The sequence below is a fragment of the Xenia sp. Carnegie-2017 genome, unplaced genomic scaffold, assembly GCF_021976095.1.
Source record: "Xenia sp. Carnegie-2017 unplaced genomic scaffold, XeniaSp_v1 HiC_scaffold_22, whole genome shotgun sequence".
NCBI classification, from domain to species: domain Eukaryota; kingdom Metazoa; phylum Cnidaria; class Anthozoa; order Malacalcyonacea; family Xeniidae; genus Xenia; species Xenia sp. Carnegie-2017.
In genome coordinates this window covers 6,773,290-6,792,845 of record NW_025813485.1, presented here as the reverse complement: position 1 = coordinate 6,792,845, position 19,556 = coordinate 6,773,290, and the positions used below count along the sequence as shown (strand labels likewise).

At 33.7% G+C, this 19,556-nt stretch overlaps 1 protein-coding gene across 1 annotated transcript in view; it reads left to right on the top strand.

Annotated features, from left to right (window-relative positions):
* LOC124445679 (myosin-VIIa-like) overlaps window positions 1–19,556 on the top strand; it is a 33,876-nt gene that overhangs the window by 6,049 nt on the left and 8,271 nt on the right. Inside the window, exons 11-53 of the mRNA XM_046996429.1 lie at window positions 504–689; window positions 993–1,063; window positions 1,241–1,319; window positions 1,913–2,044; window positions 2,348–2,489; window positions 2,795–2,901; window positions 3,658–3,795; window positions 4,130–4,191; window positions 4,749–4,929; window positions 5,414–5,593; window positions 5,746–5,964; window positions 6,199–6,306; window positions 6,461–6,604; window positions 6,700–6,771; window positions 6,969–7,040; window positions 7,618–7,746; window positions 7,858–7,935; window positions 8,109–8,177; window positions 8,279–8,359; window positions 8,493–8,626; window positions 9,237–9,354; window positions 9,501–9,629; window positions 9,894–10,067; window positions 11,126–11,353; window positions 11,680–11,850; window positions 12,407–12,651; window positions 13,158–13,315; window positions 13,634–13,824; window positions 14,180–14,362; window positions 14,555–14,633; window positions 14,806–14,897; window positions 15,152–15,213; window positions 15,372–15,431; window positions 15,749–15,899; window positions 16,819–16,872; window positions 17,272–17,386; window positions 17,626–17,721; window positions 17,906–18,024; window positions 18,095–18,213; window positions 18,378–18,453; window positions 18,538–18,654; window positions 18,871–18,954; window positions 19,110–19,229. Of these exons, the coding sequence (XP_046852385.1) occupies window positions 504–689; window positions 993–1,063; window positions 1,241–1,319; window positions 1,913–2,044; window positions 2,348–2,489; window positions 2,795–2,901; window positions 3,658–3,795; window positions 4,130–4,191; window positions 4,749–4,929; window positions 5,414–5,593; window positions 5,746–5,964; window positions 6,199–6,306; window positions 6,461–6,604; window positions 6,700–6,771; window positions 6,969–7,040; window positions 7,618–7,746; window positions 7,858–7,935; window positions 8,109–8,177; window positions 8,279–8,359; window positions 8,493–8,626; window positions 9,237–9,354; window positions 9,501–9,629; window positions 9,894–10,067; window positions 11,126–11,353; window positions 11,680–11,850; window positions 12,407–12,651; window positions 13,158–13,315; window positions 13,634–13,824; window positions 14,180–14,362; window positions 14,555–14,633; window positions 14,806–14,897; window positions 15,152–15,213; window positions 15,372–15,431; window positions 15,749–15,899; window positions 16,819–16,872; window positions 17,272–17,386; window positions 17,626–17,721; window positions 17,906–18,024; window positions 18,095–18,213; window positions 18,378–18,453; window positions 18,538–18,654; window positions 18,871–18,954; window positions 19,110–19,229 (5,325 nt within the window). The remainder of the gene's footprint in view (window positions 1–503; window positions 690–992; window positions 1,064–1,240; window positions 1,320–1,912; window positions 2,045–2,347; window positions 2,490–2,794; window positions 2,902–3,657; window positions 3,796–4,129; window positions 4,192–4,748; window positions 4,930–5,413; window positions 5,594–5,745; window positions 5,965–6,198; window positions 6,307–6,460; window positions 6,605–6,699; window positions 6,772–6,968; window positions 7,041–7,617; window positions 7,747–7,857; window positions 7,936–8,108; window positions 8,178–8,278; window positions 8,360–8,492; window positions 8,627–9,236; window positions 9,355–9,500; window positions 9,630–9,893; window positions 10,068–11,125; window positions 11,354–11,679; window positions 11,851–12,406; window positions 12,652–13,157; window positions 13,316–13,633; window positions 13,825–14,179; window positions 14,363–14,554; window positions 14,634–14,805; window positions 14,898–15,151; window positions 15,214–15,371; window positions 15,432–15,748; window positions 15,900–16,818; window positions 16,873–17,271; window positions 17,387–17,625; window positions 17,722–17,905; window positions 18,025–18,094; window positions 18,214–18,377; window positions 18,454–18,537; window positions 18,655–18,870; window positions 18,955–19,109; window positions 19,230–19,556) is intronic.

The following is a 19,556-nucleotide window of genomic DNA, read 5'->3' as shown; positions in this document are numbered from 1 at the left end:
GTCATATTCTGCATGTCATGTTTAAAACTAGATTATTTTGTATATATTTCCCCTTATTTTAAAATGATTAATCATACTGAACACATTCCTCACTCATTACATCCTTTTTTTCACACGTATTTGTGTCATACATCCCTGTCCCACCACAACTACTTTGTCCCACTAGAAGTTTATTTGGTAAACTCGCTCCTACCAATCGTAGGAACGAGTTAAAACACATTGTGTGGTCAAACGTCATCTTTCAAGATCAATGACAAATAGATTGATCTTTAAAAATATGATTTCATAGTATTATCCATGTGCATCGCAAAACACTAATTTTTGCGCTAATGGGCCAATAAATGTTCATATACGGTGAAACTATTCTTATCCCTTAAAATGATCCCTTATATCTTTCCCATTTATACTTAAGTATACTTGGGTGTGCTTTTATTCAGACTATTTGCTTTCTCTGACTTAATGTGAGCTGTGAGAACTATCATATTATTTGTTTTGATATACAGGTTCCTGTGAAAAGGCTAGTTGATGCACTGACCGTTAGATCCACAATCGTTTGTGGTGAACGCATTTACTCGCCTCTCAGTGCGGTTAAATCTGTGAATGTTCGAGATGCCTTAGTGAAAGGCATCTATGGAAAAGTGTTCGTTTCGATTATCAGCAAAATCAATGCTGTCATTTATGAGGACACGGTAAAAACTTGAAACATAGCTAATTGTGAGGTGAAATACTTTTAAAACCATTTCATCTCAGATGAATGATCTAATTCGCTGACGATTTCAGCATACGTATATTTCAAATACAAAGACAATAATAACAGTAAATGTGTTTGTTGTACGATTCTATCAATATCAGTCTTTTTAGTTTAACGTAAAATTTAGTTAACTATCGCTGACTTAGCATTCTCTTTAGGTACTTGTCATCTAATTGTACAACAGTGCATTACATATGTTGTTGTGACTGCGACACTCAATCATAAAATTACCTTTCTCTAGACTGCCACTGAAGGCATTTTATCAATTGGTGTTCTTGATATTTTTGGCTTTGAAAATTTCGGAAAGAACAGGTAAGTTATTTGAATTTAATTAAAAAGAAGAGTTTTCATTGATAGGAACAAGGGTGAAATGTTAAATGACATTATTTGCATTTAGTGAACAGCGTAATTCAAGAAGAACGACGTGTCTTTTATACATAGATTTTACCACCTCGAGGCTTCCTTCTGCATTTTTTTATTTATTTTTAGTTTCGAACAATTGTGTATCAATTATGCAAACGAAAACATTCAGCAATTTTTTGTCCGACACATTTTCAAGTTGGAACAAGTTAGTTGATATCTTTCTGTTCAAATTCACTGAATTTAGTTGTACATAGTTGTTTAATTATTTTTGATTGATAGAATTTCATAATGATGTTCAATAAATTGATGAAAACTCGACACTATTTTGCTAGCCTGTATACATTTCCTGTTGAAGGAAGCTAGCCCTAGTGAATCTTACTACTTTGACAAACCTGTTTACATGAAACATAGATGGCATGCAGACTACACACGGCATTAAAAACATCGTTACCAGGCTCTTACGATAAAGTTTCCTTATGAAGTTTTAAATAAAAACCTCACATGAAGCTCTCGCCTTGAACTTTTTAGCATGAGTTTTTAAAGAATTCTGTTGTTGTTTCAACTGCCTGTTGAAACTTGTCTGCATGCCTACAATCAAATTGAAAACTTGTTTTTTTTTGTCAAACTGTGATCATAGGTTATTTTGTCGAGTTTTTTGGTTACTATGTTTGAGCAATTAGAGCTTTCTATCAAGTAGGCCGTAAGTGCATGCAGCTGCAGTATTTTTATACGACGTTGCTCTAACTAGATTCTATTGTTTGTTCAGCATTAATTTAATGCTCATTTATCATTTTATAGGATCATTATGATCAAGAGGGCATCAAATGGCAGCACATTTCGTTTGTTGATAACCAAGACATTCTTGATATGCTTGGGCAAAAACCAATGAACATCATATCATTAATTGATGAAGAATCCCGTTTTCCAAAGGTGTCGTTCTATTTAAAGTCGTTTATCATTTGGTGAAAAACCTAAATTATGGTGTGGTAATTGATTGATCTGTTAAGTTAGTAAGGATACGAGTGATTACTGATAACGCTCTTTCTGGTGAAGCTGTATGTCAATGGTTAACCCACATCTCTATAAGTTATGCATGTTGTCCGTCCAAGACTATCATTTTCATTATTCAAACGCAAGGCTTCACTGTGAAGAACCTTCCTAATCGAGTTTAGTTGTGTTTCGTAAGTTTTTAATCATGAAATTAAAACTTGTACTCGTCCTATATGTCACCAGGGAACAGATCAAACCATGCTGAACAAACTTGTCAATAATCATGGAACAAGAAAAAACGGTCATTTTGTTCCTGCATTGAGCCAGTCTGACACAAGATTTGGTATCAATCATTTTGCAGGCTTAGTTACCTACGAAAGCAATGGTAAGATAATAGTTCGCCTTAACCTCTTTTCACGCATTTCATGAAAATTCTGTTTATTAATTAATGGCAATGAAAATTATGCGAGGTGGTCTCTTCCACACATTTGACGTATTGAAGTTTGTAAGAGATATAGAAGTTTCTTCGGGGTGATTACGATGTCACTAGTGATCGTGGAAGCTATCTCTTAGCTGCATGGTTTATAAAAACCTTATTCTACCTCATCTATCTTTTTTGGCATGGAAATTGCAGATTATGTAGGGAGCATTTATTGATTACTTTATATTTTCACAACAATATCTTGGCAGGCTTTTTGGACAAAAACAGAGACTCATTCAACGCCGACTTGCTTGAATTGGTCTTGACCAGCAAATCTGATTTTTTGTACAATTTATTTTCTGGACAGAAAGCAAAGGTATATGATGATGAGCGTAATTATGACGTACAAAAACTCGGTGAAGCTTAAAGCTTGAAGCTTAAGCTGTAACTTTGCTATCCATAGCAGGATGGGTGCATATTCATGTTTATTCATCAGCCAATATTTATGATTGACTGGAATATCAAAAAGTTACATGGAGATGATTTTTCTGTTTCATGGTTCATCACTAAGACCAATGACATGAATATACCATAGTATTTATATTCATACCAAAATTCTATAGTTAAGAGTCTGGCAAGTCGCCATTTTGAAAGGTAACAAAACTGATATGATGTTTACGACTAAAATCTGATTATTTTGCATTTGTACACAATTTTGAAAAGTATTCTAAAAAACAATACCATGGTGAAAGGTCAAAATAATAACGCAATAGTTCTTAAATAGTTCTTACATTTCAGCAGTCTACTCATGAAAGACTACTATTGCTCTTTTAGAATTGTTGGGTTAATATTCTGGTTTTAAACAGCTCTTTTAAAAACTATTACGTTTTTATTTTGACCATTAGCCATTGTATTGGCCCTTTTTAAAACAATTTTTAAACTTGTCACCACGACTAAGTCTCTATTTTATTATGCACAATTGCAGAGTTATGTTTTTGCCACCTTTCAAGATGGCGTTCTTTTCTCACCTTGATACGGTAGTTGGATTCATGGGAGATTGGGATGTAATAGACCTATATAGGAAACATCTAAAATAGTCTTATTCCACAGTCTTTTGCTCTTTTTGATTTAGGGAGATGAAACGCGTAAACGTTCTCCGTCACTTGGTGCTCAGTTCAAAAAGTCTCTGGATTCTCTTATGAAGACTCTTCAAGCTTGCCATCCATTTTTTGTGAGATGCATTAAGCCCAACAATTTCAAGAAACCTATGGTAGTTATATTTTGTTCACTTTTTTAGATCAATTAGCTTCTCTGTTCATGTTCTCTCCTGGTGTACATAAAAATGCACACCGTGCACAGTTTTCCTCATTGCCGTTAAACTTAGTTACTTATTTCTGTTGCAAGCAATTTGAAATACCTTGAGTGCAGATTTTTGTTCAGCTTTGAAAGAAGTTTATTTTCATTCTGCTGTGACTTATTAATTATTTTTTGAAGAGATTTAACGTTCCATTTAGTGGATATTCCACTTGAAGTTGATTGCTAAACATGCAAGAAGCTAATAATATTGTGAAATTTGAAAAACTAATTTGTGAAGTATGTCTTAGATGTTCGACAGAGAATTGTGTTGTCGTCAATTACGTTATTCAGGAATGATGGAGACCATCAAGTAAGAAATTTTTCAATATTAATTATATAATAAACACAATAAAACGCGTGCGCTGTATGGTCTGCTTGCATTAGCGTGAGCATAATAGATCTGACCTCAATCAATCAATCAATCAATCAATCAAAGAGAATTTGCAAACCAACCAGAAATAAATTTTAGAGAAAAAATTGAAACGTTTCTTTTAAATTTGTCTCTTTTGCATTATGTTTTTCGTGCAGGCTCATGCAAACCTCGGAGTCGTTTGTGACAACTCTAGAGCAGGTGCAGCCCTTGACCTTCGGTCTCGGTCTTGCACTGTTCTGCTTTCGAGTTCTTCCAAAGGTCTATTCAGCTTACATAAGCCTGTGCAAACACAGTAAACACGTTTATTTGTCAAAGAATGGTCTGTCCTCAGGTTTATTTAATGTAAAGAAAAAACAAATAGCAACTTTTCTCCTTTGATTGAGCCTGACAAAATTTTGTTTGTTGATAGAAAAAACTAAAACAGCAACAACAAGGAGATTGTGAACATTTTTTAAAGTTTTTTTTTTATTAATTTTACACATCTTCTTCTGTAGAATTCGTCGACAAGGATACCCAATTCGTCACAAGTATGATGATTTTGTCCATCGATATTATCTTCTGCTGAAAGGAATGACGGCAAAAGAAAGTAATAAAAAAAAGGCAACCAAAACGATTGTTTCTATGATGTTGCCAAATGAAGATTGGCAGATGGGAAAAACGAAAATTTTCCTCAAGGTTTCTACATTAGTTAATGAGCAGAACCAGTTTCTCATAGACTTTTTACTAATGACAAGTAAAATAGAGACTCTGTCGTGATGACAAATTTAAAAATTGTTTTGAAAACGGCAAATACCATGGTGAATGGCCAAAATAGTAACGAAATAGTTCTTAAAAGAACTGTTTGAAATCAACTCAACGATTCTAAAAGAACTGTTTTTAGAGCTAAATAACACAAAAAATTTCTTTTTGAATTGTTGGGCTAGTGTTCAGGTTTTAAACAGTTCTTTTAAGAATTATTGTGTTATTAATTCGACCATTCGCCATGGTATTTGCTCTTATATACAAATTTTAGTGACCAATAGGCAGTTTGTAACAAAGTGTTAGCCGCGGAGTAAAAAGGTTATCTGTTCAAAACAAGTACATCATGATATTCCACAAATATATGCTCATGAGTGAATGAAACTGTTAAACATTGTTAACAACCTCTTCTTCCATATAGGATGTTCATAACGTAATGCTAGGAAAATGTCGTGATATGGTGATGACAAAACAAGCGGTCGTCATTCAGAAAGTCTTTCGTGGTTATTGCTTCAGAAAACGCTTCCTTCAGTTGAAGTTTTCGGCTGTTGTCGTGCAAAGAGTGTACAGGGCACGAATAGAAAGACTTCGTTTTATCCGTGTAAGTTTTTGTAAAGTGCACTAATTTAGTAAAAACTGTATGATTGGTTTCATTCAATTATGATAAAACATGCAGGTAGGGAGCGGAAAATTTTATTGTGGAACAAGCTGTATGTAATTTTTTGCATATACATAAATTGGCCTTTTCTATAGCTTCGCCGCGGTATTGCTCGACTACAGGCTGTTTACAGGGCGCAATGTTTGTCCAATAAATTCAACCTTCTTCGTGAAAGACTTATCATCTTGCAAAGCTTCTGTCGTGGGTACATTTGTAGAGTAAAAATTCGCCAACGTATCAATGCAGTTGTTACCATTCAAACAGGCTGGCGACGTGTTCTCGCCAAACAAAAAGCTGAAGCAATACGAAGACAGGTTTGTCTAATAAATTAGAAAGATTGCATTTGCATTTTACTGTGTTCAACCTTAACTAAATATGTTTTACTAAACGACAGAGGGTTTCATTTAATGGCAAAGACAACGACAGAGGTCTCGTCAATTTAGCACAGTCATCTAATCACTGTTATCATAAACCAACTGAAAATATCCTCTTTCATATGTTTTCAAAAGTATTCACAATTCTCATTTCACCAAAATTTTTTTTGCTAGAGAAAGCGAAAGTTAGAAGCAGAAAGAATAGCTCGTGAAGAAGAAAAGCGTCTGAGACATGAAAAAGGGAAAAAAGCAGCTAAACGAGAGGCTGAAAAACTATATAACGTAAACATCTTGATTTTATATACTCGTGCGAAATATTTGAAAGAAACTTTGAGTTATATTTGCAAGCAATAAAATTCCAACAATGAACCTCATAAATGAAGATTTTAATTTGTATTATAATTTTTACTCAAGTTATCTTCCTTCCTGATTTAAGGAACGCATTCATGTGATTGAACAAAGCGAAAATGAAATGAATTTGCAACGAGCGAGGGAAGCAAAAGAGAAAACCGAACATGTGATGAAGCTGGAGGAATCTGCGAAAATACGTCGTGAACAAGATGTAAATGATTCGACTATGGTATGTAAATAGATGCTCTTTTGAGCAAAGATCTAACAATTACTTTTGGCTACCATTTATGGCAATAACTGTTGTTGAACATATACATTTTTTAGATTGATGAAATTTTTGGTTATTTGGGCGAAAACGACGATCAAGAAAGTGAAACATCCACATCATATTTCCAGGTAAATTATGTTAAAGACAAATCCAAAAAGTTAAAATTTCTTTCGTTTGATCTTTCATTTTTAAATACACTGATCAATTGGGAAGTGGAGACAAATTTTTAGTGTCATATAAATATTTTCTGCTTTGACACAACTTATCCATTCATGTCTCATGTCATCCTAACGTTACATAAACCTGTTTTACAATATTTTTACAGGACCTTGAAATCAACCAACAACCGAAAATAGCATCAGATCATATGAAGATGACAACTGATGATCATCGAAAGGTTGATTAAAGCTTGACACATTTGATGATTTTTTCACATTCATCGCTTCACAATACTAATGAATTAGATAGTAGGTCAACTGAAGGTGTTTTAATGGAGATTAAAACAAAGGAAGTTTGGGAGGTTTTAAAGCTTGAAGACGAAAGAATGGAAACTGTATAGAGTATCGTAACTGTCAAATGTCAACCCAGTTTGTTCAAGTGATCATGTCTACTATTAAGTTTAATTCTTAAGCAAAGTTTAACTGTATTTATCTTTCTTCGGTTGAACCAAAACTGAAGAAAGATTTATACGAAAAAGTGAAAAATGAAAAAATCAAGTCTGAAGTGATGCTCGTTTTGAAAAAAATCATGTCTAAAGCAATGAAAAATAATCTTTGATGCAATAAAAACATCATGTCTAAAGTGATGCTCGTTTTGAAAAAAATTATGTCTAAAGTGATGAAAAATCATCTTTGATGCAATAAAAACATCATGTCTAAAGTGATGCTCGTTTTGAAAAAAATTATGTCTAAAGTGATGAAAAATCATCTCTGAAGCAATGAAAACATCATGTCTAAAGTGATACTCGTTTTTAGGACGAAGATTTGTCACAGTACGTCTTTTCGAAATTTGCTTCAACGTACTTCCAGTCTGCAACACATGCACATATCAAGCAAAACCTTCGTCAGCCTCTGTTACCAATGGCATACGAAGGGGACTCGATGGTACTATACATATGTGACTTGTTTTGTAATGCTTGAATTTGTATCAGTATATATTAGGGGCAAAGCTAGTTCGTAATGAAGTGGTTCATATTTTTGTCTTGCTTATTATAGTCGTGCTTGGCTATTTGGATAACCATTTTGCGTTTTATGAACGACATGCCTGAGCCAAAAGACAACAATTACACGAAGGTATGAAAACAATGCCTGTTCTGGCAATGGGTTCAACAATCATTATTTTGCTTATTTTTTTTAAAATTGCAACAGAAAACAACATTTGAATAAATTTTTATCTCTACGCTCTTGTACAGACTTAATATTTATAGTTTGAAGTTACGTTTGTGTAAATGCACTATTTCTTCCAGGAGTCAGGTGAACGTGTTATGAAAAGAATCTATGACACTCTTGGGCGAAGGTCTGCCGGACAGCGTCAGGTAATACTGTCCTCATGTGGTGACAGAAATGTTGTAAGAGATTTGAATAATTAATAAATTATATCACATAACTACATGAAAATATTGCAATTTCATTGTAGAACGAGGACGATTCAAGTCGTGGAACAGCTCGAAAAAGATTAGCTACGCTAACGCTGAAAAGAAAATCCAAGATAACGAAAGTACGTGTAGCAATCTAAATTCTAAAGTCTAACACGTAAATTGCTTTGTTTTGTCATTTCATGCAATCAAGAATGGACACCCTGATTGTCTTCAGTTGTGCGTTGTATAATTCACGTGACTATTTTAACTTAGGATGTGACTGCAATAGTCAGTGAAGACAACACTCCTGAATCACATGGTCCCCTCTCTGCTTTTGATAAACCAACTTCAAACTTGAAAAAGCTTCATTTTATTATTGGACATGGAATTTTACGGCCTGAGTTGAGGTACGCATGAAAGATCCTCAAATAATATCCATGACGGTTGGGATCTTTGTTGTTGAGCAAGTTTTGAGTTAAAATCATGTCATGAAACGTTGACATGCAACTTAAGAACATAATCCAGCAAAGGCTACAGCACTGGCGTAGAAGCTTGCTTATTTAGACCTACTATGTTAATTTTTCTGTGTGTTCACTTACTGTGAAAACTGATAGATTTTTAAGGAAACGGGGATTTTTACTGTTAATGTCTGAAATTTACATACAGGCAGGAATATAACGTCTCTATTGTACAGGTTCACTCACACTCACAAAAATTCACATCAAAATTATTCGAAGATCGTATTTTCAATCCACTGATGGATAACTTGAAATATTTTTGTATGAAAACTTCCCATTGACAAAAAAATAATTTTTTTTATTGATTGGTGGATGTATGATCTAATATGAGTGTGATGGTGAGTGAGTTCTGGGCGTAAAATGTGCAAGCTTTATATGTCTATACCACTGGACTACAGTATGATCAAATGGAGATTTTGATACTTAAACTCCAACACAATCCTTTGCAAACAGTAAAAATCCTTAATATAATTGATACTTAATTGGTGAATTCTTATAGAGACGAGATTTACTGCCAGATTTGCAAGCAATTGACAGAAAATCCGAACAAGGTCAGCCATGCTCGTGGATGGATTTTACTTTCGTTATGTGTTGGTTGCTTTTGTCCAACTGAGAAAGTAAGTCTTCAGAATGCACCTTATAGTGATGCTTTATAAAATTCATTTACAATGTCTCAAGTTTATTAATGAACAATATCATTTCACTGTCTATTTTTACGGGAACTCGAATTTTCGATGAAGACAAATTCCTCTAAACATTGCAGCTCTTCAAGTATTTGAGAAACTTCATCCGTAACGGTCCACCTGATTATGCTCCTTATTGCGAAGAACGTCTTCTGAGAACGAGACAAAATGGAACTAGAAAAGAGCCTCCCAGCTGGCTTGAATTACGAGTACGTGTTCGGCACGTTCAGCATGTTCAGCATTTTCAGTATCAATCTCCTGCTGGTCCTCTTCTTGAATTGGATATTTGTTAAACAAACTATACATAAAAATAAATTTAAAATGACAAGAACGTTTGTAAAAACCACAAACTGCACTTTATAGTGCACGTATATAGCACATAAGTACAAAACAATTTTAGAGGACAACAAAAAGGTTTTTATTTTGGTGTCGCTTCAATTATGCAGTTAATGTCATTTTTACTTCATTTTTAGGCGACAAAATCAAAGAAGCAAATGATCTTACCAATTGCATTCATGGATGGTACCACAAAAACGCTGTATGCTGACTCCGCCACAACTGCTAAAGAGCTATGTGAACAACTTGCCGAAAAAGCAAATATTGCCTCTTCATTCGGATTCTCAATTTACATTTCTGTGTATGAAAAGGTAACTATTTCATGGTGTTTCAATTTGGCCAAAACTGTTTCTGGCTCATCACAAAGTTCCTTGCGTGAAACAAACCTTTCATTACTTTTCCTTACATTCCGGTGTGCTTTTATATAATATACAACTCGCTGCATGGCCTGTCTTGCTTATGTTGATGTTAGTTTATCTTGAATTTTTTCACTTGTTTCTACAATCAATCCTTTTATTCTTCCTCAAACACAACTTATTGTCAAAAACTATTTGTATCAAAAAGGCATTTCTTCTTTCAAGTCAAAATGCAAACTGTTGTTATTTAAGAAGGATTTCTTTTGTTTTTTCTGTTATATTCTTTTTGCTAGGACTGTAAGTAAAAAGCCTTTTACTTTCAGGAATACTCGAATCTCTGCCACCTTTTTTCATCCTCCTCAAACAACACAGATTCCTTTTTGTTCTTCCCCACTTTTTCGATATATGTAAAGCTTTATCATCTCATAACGCCTATTTTTCCTGCTTCATTGTGCATCTTAACTACAGGTGCATCCGTATTTCATTCTTTTCCAACTAACATCCTTCATTCAGACAAATTTACGTCTCAAAAAAACACACAAGTTAATCCCTCCACAAACTCCGTATTTACTTTTGTTATTTCTCCATTTCTGTGCTTTGACTCTATCTTTTTGTCTTAACAATTACCTTTCCATTGACAAGATCATTGCCTCGTTTCTTGAGTCATTATTTGCATTCATCCACCAATGATTATTAATACCAGGAAAATAGTTAGTGTTCACACACAATTTTCTTCTGTTCATATCCTTGTATTCTTACTATTTGTTTTTCCTTTGTTTAAATTGTTTTCGCCCTTTCCAATTGATCCTTCCACGATTTCTCCATTGAAATAACAAAATAACATCATTCTTTACAACGTCTTCATGCAATTCAATATTTTCTCAAACTTCCTAAGTATTCCTTTTTGTGGATGAGGCAGTTATTTTTCACTTTTAGTTGATTTGTGATATACATGTTTGCGGTTGTACATCTGTAAAGATTATTTAGCACATTTTAAATATATTTTTTTATAGTTTGCAAGCTTGGGTAGTAATAAAGAGCACGTAATGGATGCAATATCTTATTGCGAGCAATATGCGAAAGAATTTGGAAAACACGAGAGAGATGCTCCATGGAGATTGATTTTCCGCAAAGAAATATTCTCACCTTGGGATAATTCACACGAGGACATAATAGCCACAAATTTAATCTACAAGCAAATTGTGAGGGGTGTGAAATTTGAAGAATATAAATTCTCAACCGTACGTATTTGATTGTTTTAACTAAAATTGTTCAAAAATATACCAGTTAATTAGCATGCTATGAATTCTTTCATAAAAAGAGATAGCAACGCTGCATGTGCATTGCTATTTTAATTTAACAACGTTTTTAACCTGTTGACTTAAGCATGATGCAATGCTTGTTCTTATGCCCTTTGTTTGTCTAGTGACTGAATAGCAAATCAATACTCGTATTAACTAATTATAGTTAACAATATCATTATATTACGAGTCTGATATACCTAGTGCCCTAGCCTGCTCCTCCCGCTTAATGTTGATAAATACAGAGAGCTAATTTCCCTTTACAGGAAGAAGAACTTGCTGAGCTAGCAGCTATACAGTGCTATATTGACTTAAATCAAGACTTTTCCAAAGGTCGCTTCAATGCAGCACTTCATTCGTACATTCCCGACAAATATATGCAGACGTCAAGTGGACAAGAAAAGTGGAGGCATTTAGTTGAAGATGCTTACTCGAAAGTAAGATTTACTTAAAAATTAAACATCAAAACATTCCCTTCCATTGAGATACAACTTTCGAGTACATACGTACACAATATTTTAATACAAACACATGCAACATTTAAATACATTAAGATACAGGTTTCACGTACGTACATGAATCAAATTTCAAATATCTATAAAAATAACAGCCTCCAGTAAACGAGTAAAACACGAGGAATAATAAAAAAATGCAATATTTGAGCATAGATATGTCGATAAAATGGAATTAAGTGCACTAGTTAAAACATACTATAGAAAACTGCCCTTCTACGTAAACATGTGTATCTTTTAGATCTTCATTAACCCTAACTCTTACCCATCCCTAACCTTAATCCTAATTCTAACCTTAATTCTAATCCTAACCATAACCCAAACTGACCCCTGTCCTCACCCACCGCCATATTAAGTCTGAATACACTGGCAACGCAACTGCTTGATGTTGCTCATGAAAAGTTATGCCGTCTTCTTTGTTCATTTATTGTTTGTTTTATAGCCACCATACTTCTGCAATTAACATTTTTTCTGTTTCCAGAATAAATCCATTAAAGATAAAGTTAACGCTCATACAATTAAAGGTCACGTTGTTGAAACTGCTCGCTTGCGTTGGTCAATGCTTTTTTCGCGATTTTATGAAGCCAATCAACTTTCTGGTTCATCTCTTGCACAGCAGAATATTATTATAGCAGTGAACTGGACTGGCGTGTACGTTCTTAATAAAGAAGACTCTGTACTATTAGAGTTGCAGTTTGCCAAAATTACAGGAGTGCTAAGCAACAGGTATCTTGATGTTTTTATGTGTGCATGAATTGATTTGCTGATTTGATGATGAAAGTGAAAACTAGCAAAATTAATATAAGAAAAAGATAATGATAAAATTAAAAACCGACTGAGGTAACTTTTAATGTGCAATTATTATATCTGGTTTATGCTGAAGGACGTACAGATCTTCGTAGTTTTAAAAATTAGCTGCACAAATACAATTTTCTTCTTCAATGCATGCATGGCGTTTGACTATCCACAGTCGTAGTATATCATTAAGAATAGGCACTAGGTTTGAAAATAATGCTGTTTATGTTTTTTTTTGTAAGAGTATTTTATATTGCTATGTGATGTATACAGAGTTTAAGGTTTTTACTGTTTTCATATGTCATAGACTTATTGTGTCCCAGTTGTAATGTGCTTCGCAAACAATCAGTGCATGTGACACATTACTTCTATGCGTACTTAAGAACAAAGAACAATATAATCTAAGTGCATCATTCTTATAGATTTTTGCATTGCAGTGATAAAACAAGTTTCACCATTTCGACCATAAAAGGTGAGGACTTTACCTTCACTTCAACATCGTGTGAAGATATTATCGAACTCATCACGTACTTCCTCGATGGTTTACGAGCTCGATCAAAATATGTGGTAGCCAAGATGGATTGCGACATTCCAGGTGCAAAAACGTTCCTTCACGAGTTTTTTTTGTTAATGCTTTTTCAACTGAAGAATTTTTTTTTAAAGTTTCACCCGTCTAAATCATGTAGGCCTAGTGTAGCATTTGAAGTTTGACACTTAAGAAATTCCTAATTCAGTAATTGTATATACTTCAAGAAAAGCCAAGTCGTATTGATGAGAAACCGATGAATTTTTTTTTGTCAATCTTATGGATATTCAAAACATTTTCACTCAAAGATATTGGTCTACTTTTTTATGTCAACAAAGCCTAATGTTTTTGTCTGACAATTTGCATCCTTTTACTCTCTTAATTTAGGTGAAAATACGAACTTTCTGTCATTTAAAAAGAATGATTTGATCGTTCTGCAAGATAACGAGACTGGTGCCTCCTTTACCAACTCTGAATGGTGCAAAGGTTTATGCGAGAGAACTGATTTGTCTGGTGATCTGTCCGCTGAGTCTGTGTATGTGCTACCCATTTTAAGCAAACCAACTGCTGATATCATGGTAAGTTTTTGAAAATGTTATTGAGTTTCTCCACATGATATTCATCGTTTCTCTACTTTTTTATTTGTTGAATAAAATTCTTTCAGATCGTGATTGTTTTAATCATGCATGAAGCTGAATGTAGAGTCCATAGACTGGAGTGACTCGTAAAAGAGAGCAAAAAGTCGTCTTCTCTTGTTTACTTAACCGTTGAAATGCATGCATGTTATTAGTTTGGACTTGGTCATGTTTAATGTATCTTCTCATAAATTACCTCCGACATAAAAATTCGACGGATGAAAAGTATTTAATTGAATCTTGATATCTCACAATTTTATGTGGTCAGTATTGCGAGACTCAATTTCTTATATTCCAGGCACAATTCGAAGAACAGAGTAAAGAAAGGACAGAAGAAATACTTTCATCAGCTTATCCCACGCTCCATTTGAGGGAAAAAGACACTGCAGGGAGCCCTTATACGCTAGAAGAATATTCTAAAGAGCACTTCACTGTTCAACCTGCACGAGCTGTTCGCCGAGTTATGTGGGCATTTCAAAAGGTATTTTTTTCACTTAGTTAAGGATACTTTATGTTTAGAACTTAGCCATTTTAAAATAATTGCGTTGCTTGTGTCTGTTGAGTTCCTTAGAGGGTGGAGTGGAGGGTTGCTGTTATTTTTAAAAATATGTAAAATAGTGCAATTATTGCAAAACTATAATAAAGGTGAATGCTATCTTCCATGTTTTGATAGGAACCTATCAAGCAGCCATTGCTTCAAAGACTTATTGGAAAGGAAGATTTGTCTTATAAGGCTACGCAGGCGTTTTTAAATATCCTTTTTCTTCGTGTGGTTTTCATTAAATTGGACAGTTTTTTCAAACAGATCTTATTATAGCAGGTCGAAATCTTTCTTAATTATATTCTCTGAGCATACTTATAAGCAGGTACTTGTTGCTTAATGTCAAAAATCACTCTTTGCGTGAATTTCTTAACTGGTCTTAAACATCTTAAAATTCATGGGAGATTATCCATCAAAAAGAACAAGTGTAACTACCGAACTAACAGATGAGATCTTTGAACCTCCTTTGAACTCCGTAAGTTTAATTTAGCCTTATACGTTAACATGAAAAACTCATGAGAACTTTCATCGTCATCCATACGAGGAAAATTCATGCGCTGTTACGCCATTGTGCTCTCGAGCAAATGGTTCTGAAACGGTTAAACGGATTGGGAAATTATCAAAGCACTAAACGTAACAGAATATGTGCAATTAAAGCATTAAGCATCTTCCAATTCACAATCAGTTCAAGATAAAGAATTTTGCTAATTTTTTACTCTATAATTACAGGAACCAATGAGAGATGAGATTTATTGCCAAATCATCAAACAACTTACTGCAAATAAAATCAGGTAATGACACTGAGCTGGTCCCAACATTTCATAAGTTTATTGGAGGGAAAAGGTGCTTTTAAAAATCGTTGGAACATATCGGGAAGAGACACCTGCATTGTAATATTGCAAGTAATTCCGAAAAGTCTTATGCCATGTTTATGATACACACTTTATAGTACCAGTGAAAAACGGGGATGGCAGTTGATGTGGCTGTGTACTGGGCTGTTTGCCTGTAGGTTGGTAAAGTATACATAGTGTTGTTTTACATATAATGATAGATATGTTCCAAAGAAATTTGCTTAGGTCAATTTTCAATGAATATGCTTACTAATTTTACCAAAATGTTTTTTACTGCCGTAGGTAATTTTATGATAGTGTAATAGAATTTCCGGGACTGCATAAGCGGGACTCTCAACCGCAAAAAAAACACAAGTAAATAAGTAGAAATCAATGATAAACTCATATCGTTACAAAATATATATTTAATGCATGTCGTATAATGCCATACACTTCATTGTTACGTTATTGATGCATTCTTTTGTTTCTAAAATAGCAATCAACTTCTTAAGTATGTCATTTCAATCCTCAAGTCATGGATGGAAATCCAGCCGATTGCAAAAGAATGTATCCTGCGTTTACAAAAAACTATTAGAATTGGTCAACGAAAGTATCCACCCCACTTTATTGAAGTTGAAGCATGTAAAGTACGTGTAACATCTATCTTTCTATAATCGTTTTGTTTTTATAAAGCCATGTGTGTTCTACTTTTATGTTACACGTGATATAAAAATTTATAAAAAATTTTTAACACAGCACTCTATACCCGCTTGTCTTACAACTAAAGCATTACAAAAAGTGGCATATCTGCAGAAAACTATTGATTTGAAAAATTTTACTATTATGACTATTGGTCCCCTCTGATTCCATCTAGCCAGCCACTTTAATCCCAAATATTTCTTTGTTGATGCTCTGAGAAAATGATAGAATTGTGATTAAATGAATTATTAGAATCTTCAGAAATTTACATCGACAAAGACTTGTAGCCTTGCTGCGCCAAGAATTGTGAAGAAAATTTTAGAATTCCTCTAAATTTCACAATTTCTTTCATAAATATCTTTGACTTCTCGAATTTAAAAATGGATACTTTCTTTATGGTCATGTCCCCCCTCCTCCGAAAAAATGAGTTAAGCTCACTATTCAAAATTAGTGTTTGTGAAGGAAAAGTTCTTGAAAAATATTTTCAAAAGCACATATAAAAATTTAATTATCTTTAATGGTACTTTTGTGTTTTTTATTATTCATCAACTCAAACTTTTTTTACTTGTAAAAAATTACGTTGCAAATAAATATGGAATTGGGAGCGGTTACAATTCCATGTTTTTAGATATTGATAGTCCAGGTTTGTGTAGTCCTGGTCTGGTCCGCTTAAAATATTTAACAATGTTTTCCTTTTAAAACATTTGAAAACCTGTAATCCTAATTGGTTATATCAATATGATAATCCTTTATATGAATGCGAACTCCGTAAGCTCAGTAGGCAGAGCGTGGTGCGAATAATTCCAAAGTCGAGTTCCATCCTCTCATTACATCATCCAATTTTTTTCTTTCACCCATCTTATATAGAGACAAGAAAAAGACGTATACCACAGAATATATTTCCCAAATAATGGAAGTCAGGTAAGCTATATGCATCTGCTAATGGTAATGCTTTGCTGATGATTTCCTTATGACATGCATGAGTTAGCTAGTTGACCATAAAACAGGTACAACGTGCATCAACCGTAAGTGAACCCCGAATTAACTGCATTTTTAGATCTTCTTGTTTATGTTTTTAGGCGTGCGAATGATATTTTTGGCTTTAATCGTGATAAACGTGTTTGTCGTTGTCAACAAAAAACTTATTTACGTCTGCATATTTCAACTCTTAGTCTTTATTGTACGACGTCATAAATTTATGCAATTTTGACACTTAGTTTCATTTTTTATAACTCGAGCTCGAGTAGTTCGTTTCAAGACAAAAAAATTATGCAAAAAATCGTGATGTGTCGTTAGTTTTAAACGTTTTTATTACTTTAGGCATGTAAAGTTGACTCAGGAACGAAAGCTAAAGATTTGTGCGCATCAATTGCGCAAAATTTAAGACTTAACTCATACGATGGATTTAGTCTATTTGTACAAATAGCTGATAAAGGTACGAAAGTAATTTTTAGTTATTTATAAAAAAGTGATTTTTCGTTATATACATTCAGCTCTTTGGGGATTTATTCATCAATGTCAAAATTACCCGTGTAATTCTCATGATTCTCTCCTTGACTGCTTTTTATATAGCTAGCTTATTTTGTTTTTGTTTTTCAATGTCCCAGCATATATAATGTATTATCTTTTTGAAGAATAATCATATCATTTTGACATATTTTTGTTTTTATTTAGTAATCAGTGTTCCCGAAGGCGATTTCTTTTTTGATTTTATAAGTCACTTGATGAAGTGGCTCAAGAAAACGATAGATGCATCTGGCACTATAAAAGGTTTTTTGTAATGAATAATAAACATTGTTTTCAAAAGATGTATTCTCCTGTTAATATTAAATGAACATGCAATTCCAAAACTAATATTTATGAGCATGGTATATAAATGAGATATATTCGTCAATCGATTGAAGTTGTTATCAAAGGTCGGCAAAATATTCATTGCTTCATTTACTCATGTTAGATTTTAAAGTGGATGCAAACCCATCTATCCGTTATCAAGTATTTTTTATGAAGAAACTTTGGACCAACACCATACCTGGAAAAGATCCGGCAGCTGACTGCATTTTCCATTACCATCAGGTTATCATACATGTTTTCATCTTTCTAGATATTGTCTGGAAATTTCAATTGATCATCCTTCTCCTTATAGGAGCTTCCAAAATATCTACGAGGTTACCACAAGTGTTCAAGTGCAGATGCTACTCAGCTTGCTGCTCTCATTTACAGAGTAAAATTCGGAAATGATAAATCTCAGTTTTCAAAAATTAAGTAAGCAGTGTACAGTGTGAAATAATACAGTGTGAAGAAGTAGACCTTTTTTTCTATATTTTATTGAGCATCAAAAGTTTATGCATCATAATAAGCAAAAGCTGCGTTAAATCTCGACAGAAGTATTTGAGGGTCTTATTTGGGGGTTTTCTTTTGTTGTGCAGTCAAATGCTGGATCAGTTGATTCCAAAGAATGTTCATAGTGCGCAAGGTGCGATGACTCAGGACAACTGGAAAAGGGTAAGTAGCTCTACTTTCTACATTTTTTTATACAAAAGTAAGAAAAGAAAAGTGGACATTTGTGTTCTTTCCCCTTTCAATCAGGCAATTGTTGCTGCATATAACAAACACCAAGGCAAAACACAGAATGAAGCAAAAATTTCCTTTCTGAAGATTATTTATCGGTGGCCAACTTTTGGTTCTGCATTCTTTGAAGTCAAGGTGCTTTTGGGTTTTCTTTACTGCATTATTTTGGAATATATTTTAATTTCCCAAGCAGCATATGTGACTAGCTTTCAGTGACATATATAAGCGATGAAAATTAAGCATTTGAAAAATTGAAGTTATTGTAGAATCTTTGCTGACATTGTCTCTTTTACAGCATGAAAGGCGTAGAAAATGTCAACTTTAATCAATTTACTAATGTTTTTTTTACAGCAAACAACGGAGCCTCGTTTTCCAGAGTTTTTGATTATTGTGATTAACAAAAATGGTGCGAGTCTCATTCACAAAGATACTAAGGTCTGGTCCTTTTTTTCTGCTTTTTTTTTGCGAACGAATTTTCACCAAATCAAAAATGCTCTTTCAGCAATATTTTACCGCAACATAGCTAAATGCCCGGGAGCGGCCACTTGATTTTTCATTTTGCACTTAACCTATAGTGTTTTCGTACTTAGGAAATTCTTGAAACGTATCCGTTTTCAAAGATCTCCAATTGGAGCAGTGGTAATACATATTTCCATATGACGATCGGAAGCCTTGTGAAAGGAAGTAAATTCCTTTGCGAAACATCTTTGGTAAGTCGCTATGAATAGGCCAAAATTAGTTTGTTATGGGCTAGAATTGGTGGAGTTGGATGGAAATTTCAACAAAAACTGCTTGATTTCGACTAGTTTGTCAAATCACAAATCTATAAGCAGTGCCATAGCAAAGTCTTGAATTGATGGTGGGGGCAAGATTCATATATGTCATAAAGCATAAAAAACAATCGATTTTAAAGGAACTTAATATACGAAAGAAAATGCATACATGAAGATGTGTCACCCCCACATTTTCAATTGAGGAGTTTGGTACGCCATTGTCTATAAGTTGATGAAATTCTTTTAAGTCATTTACGAAGTGTA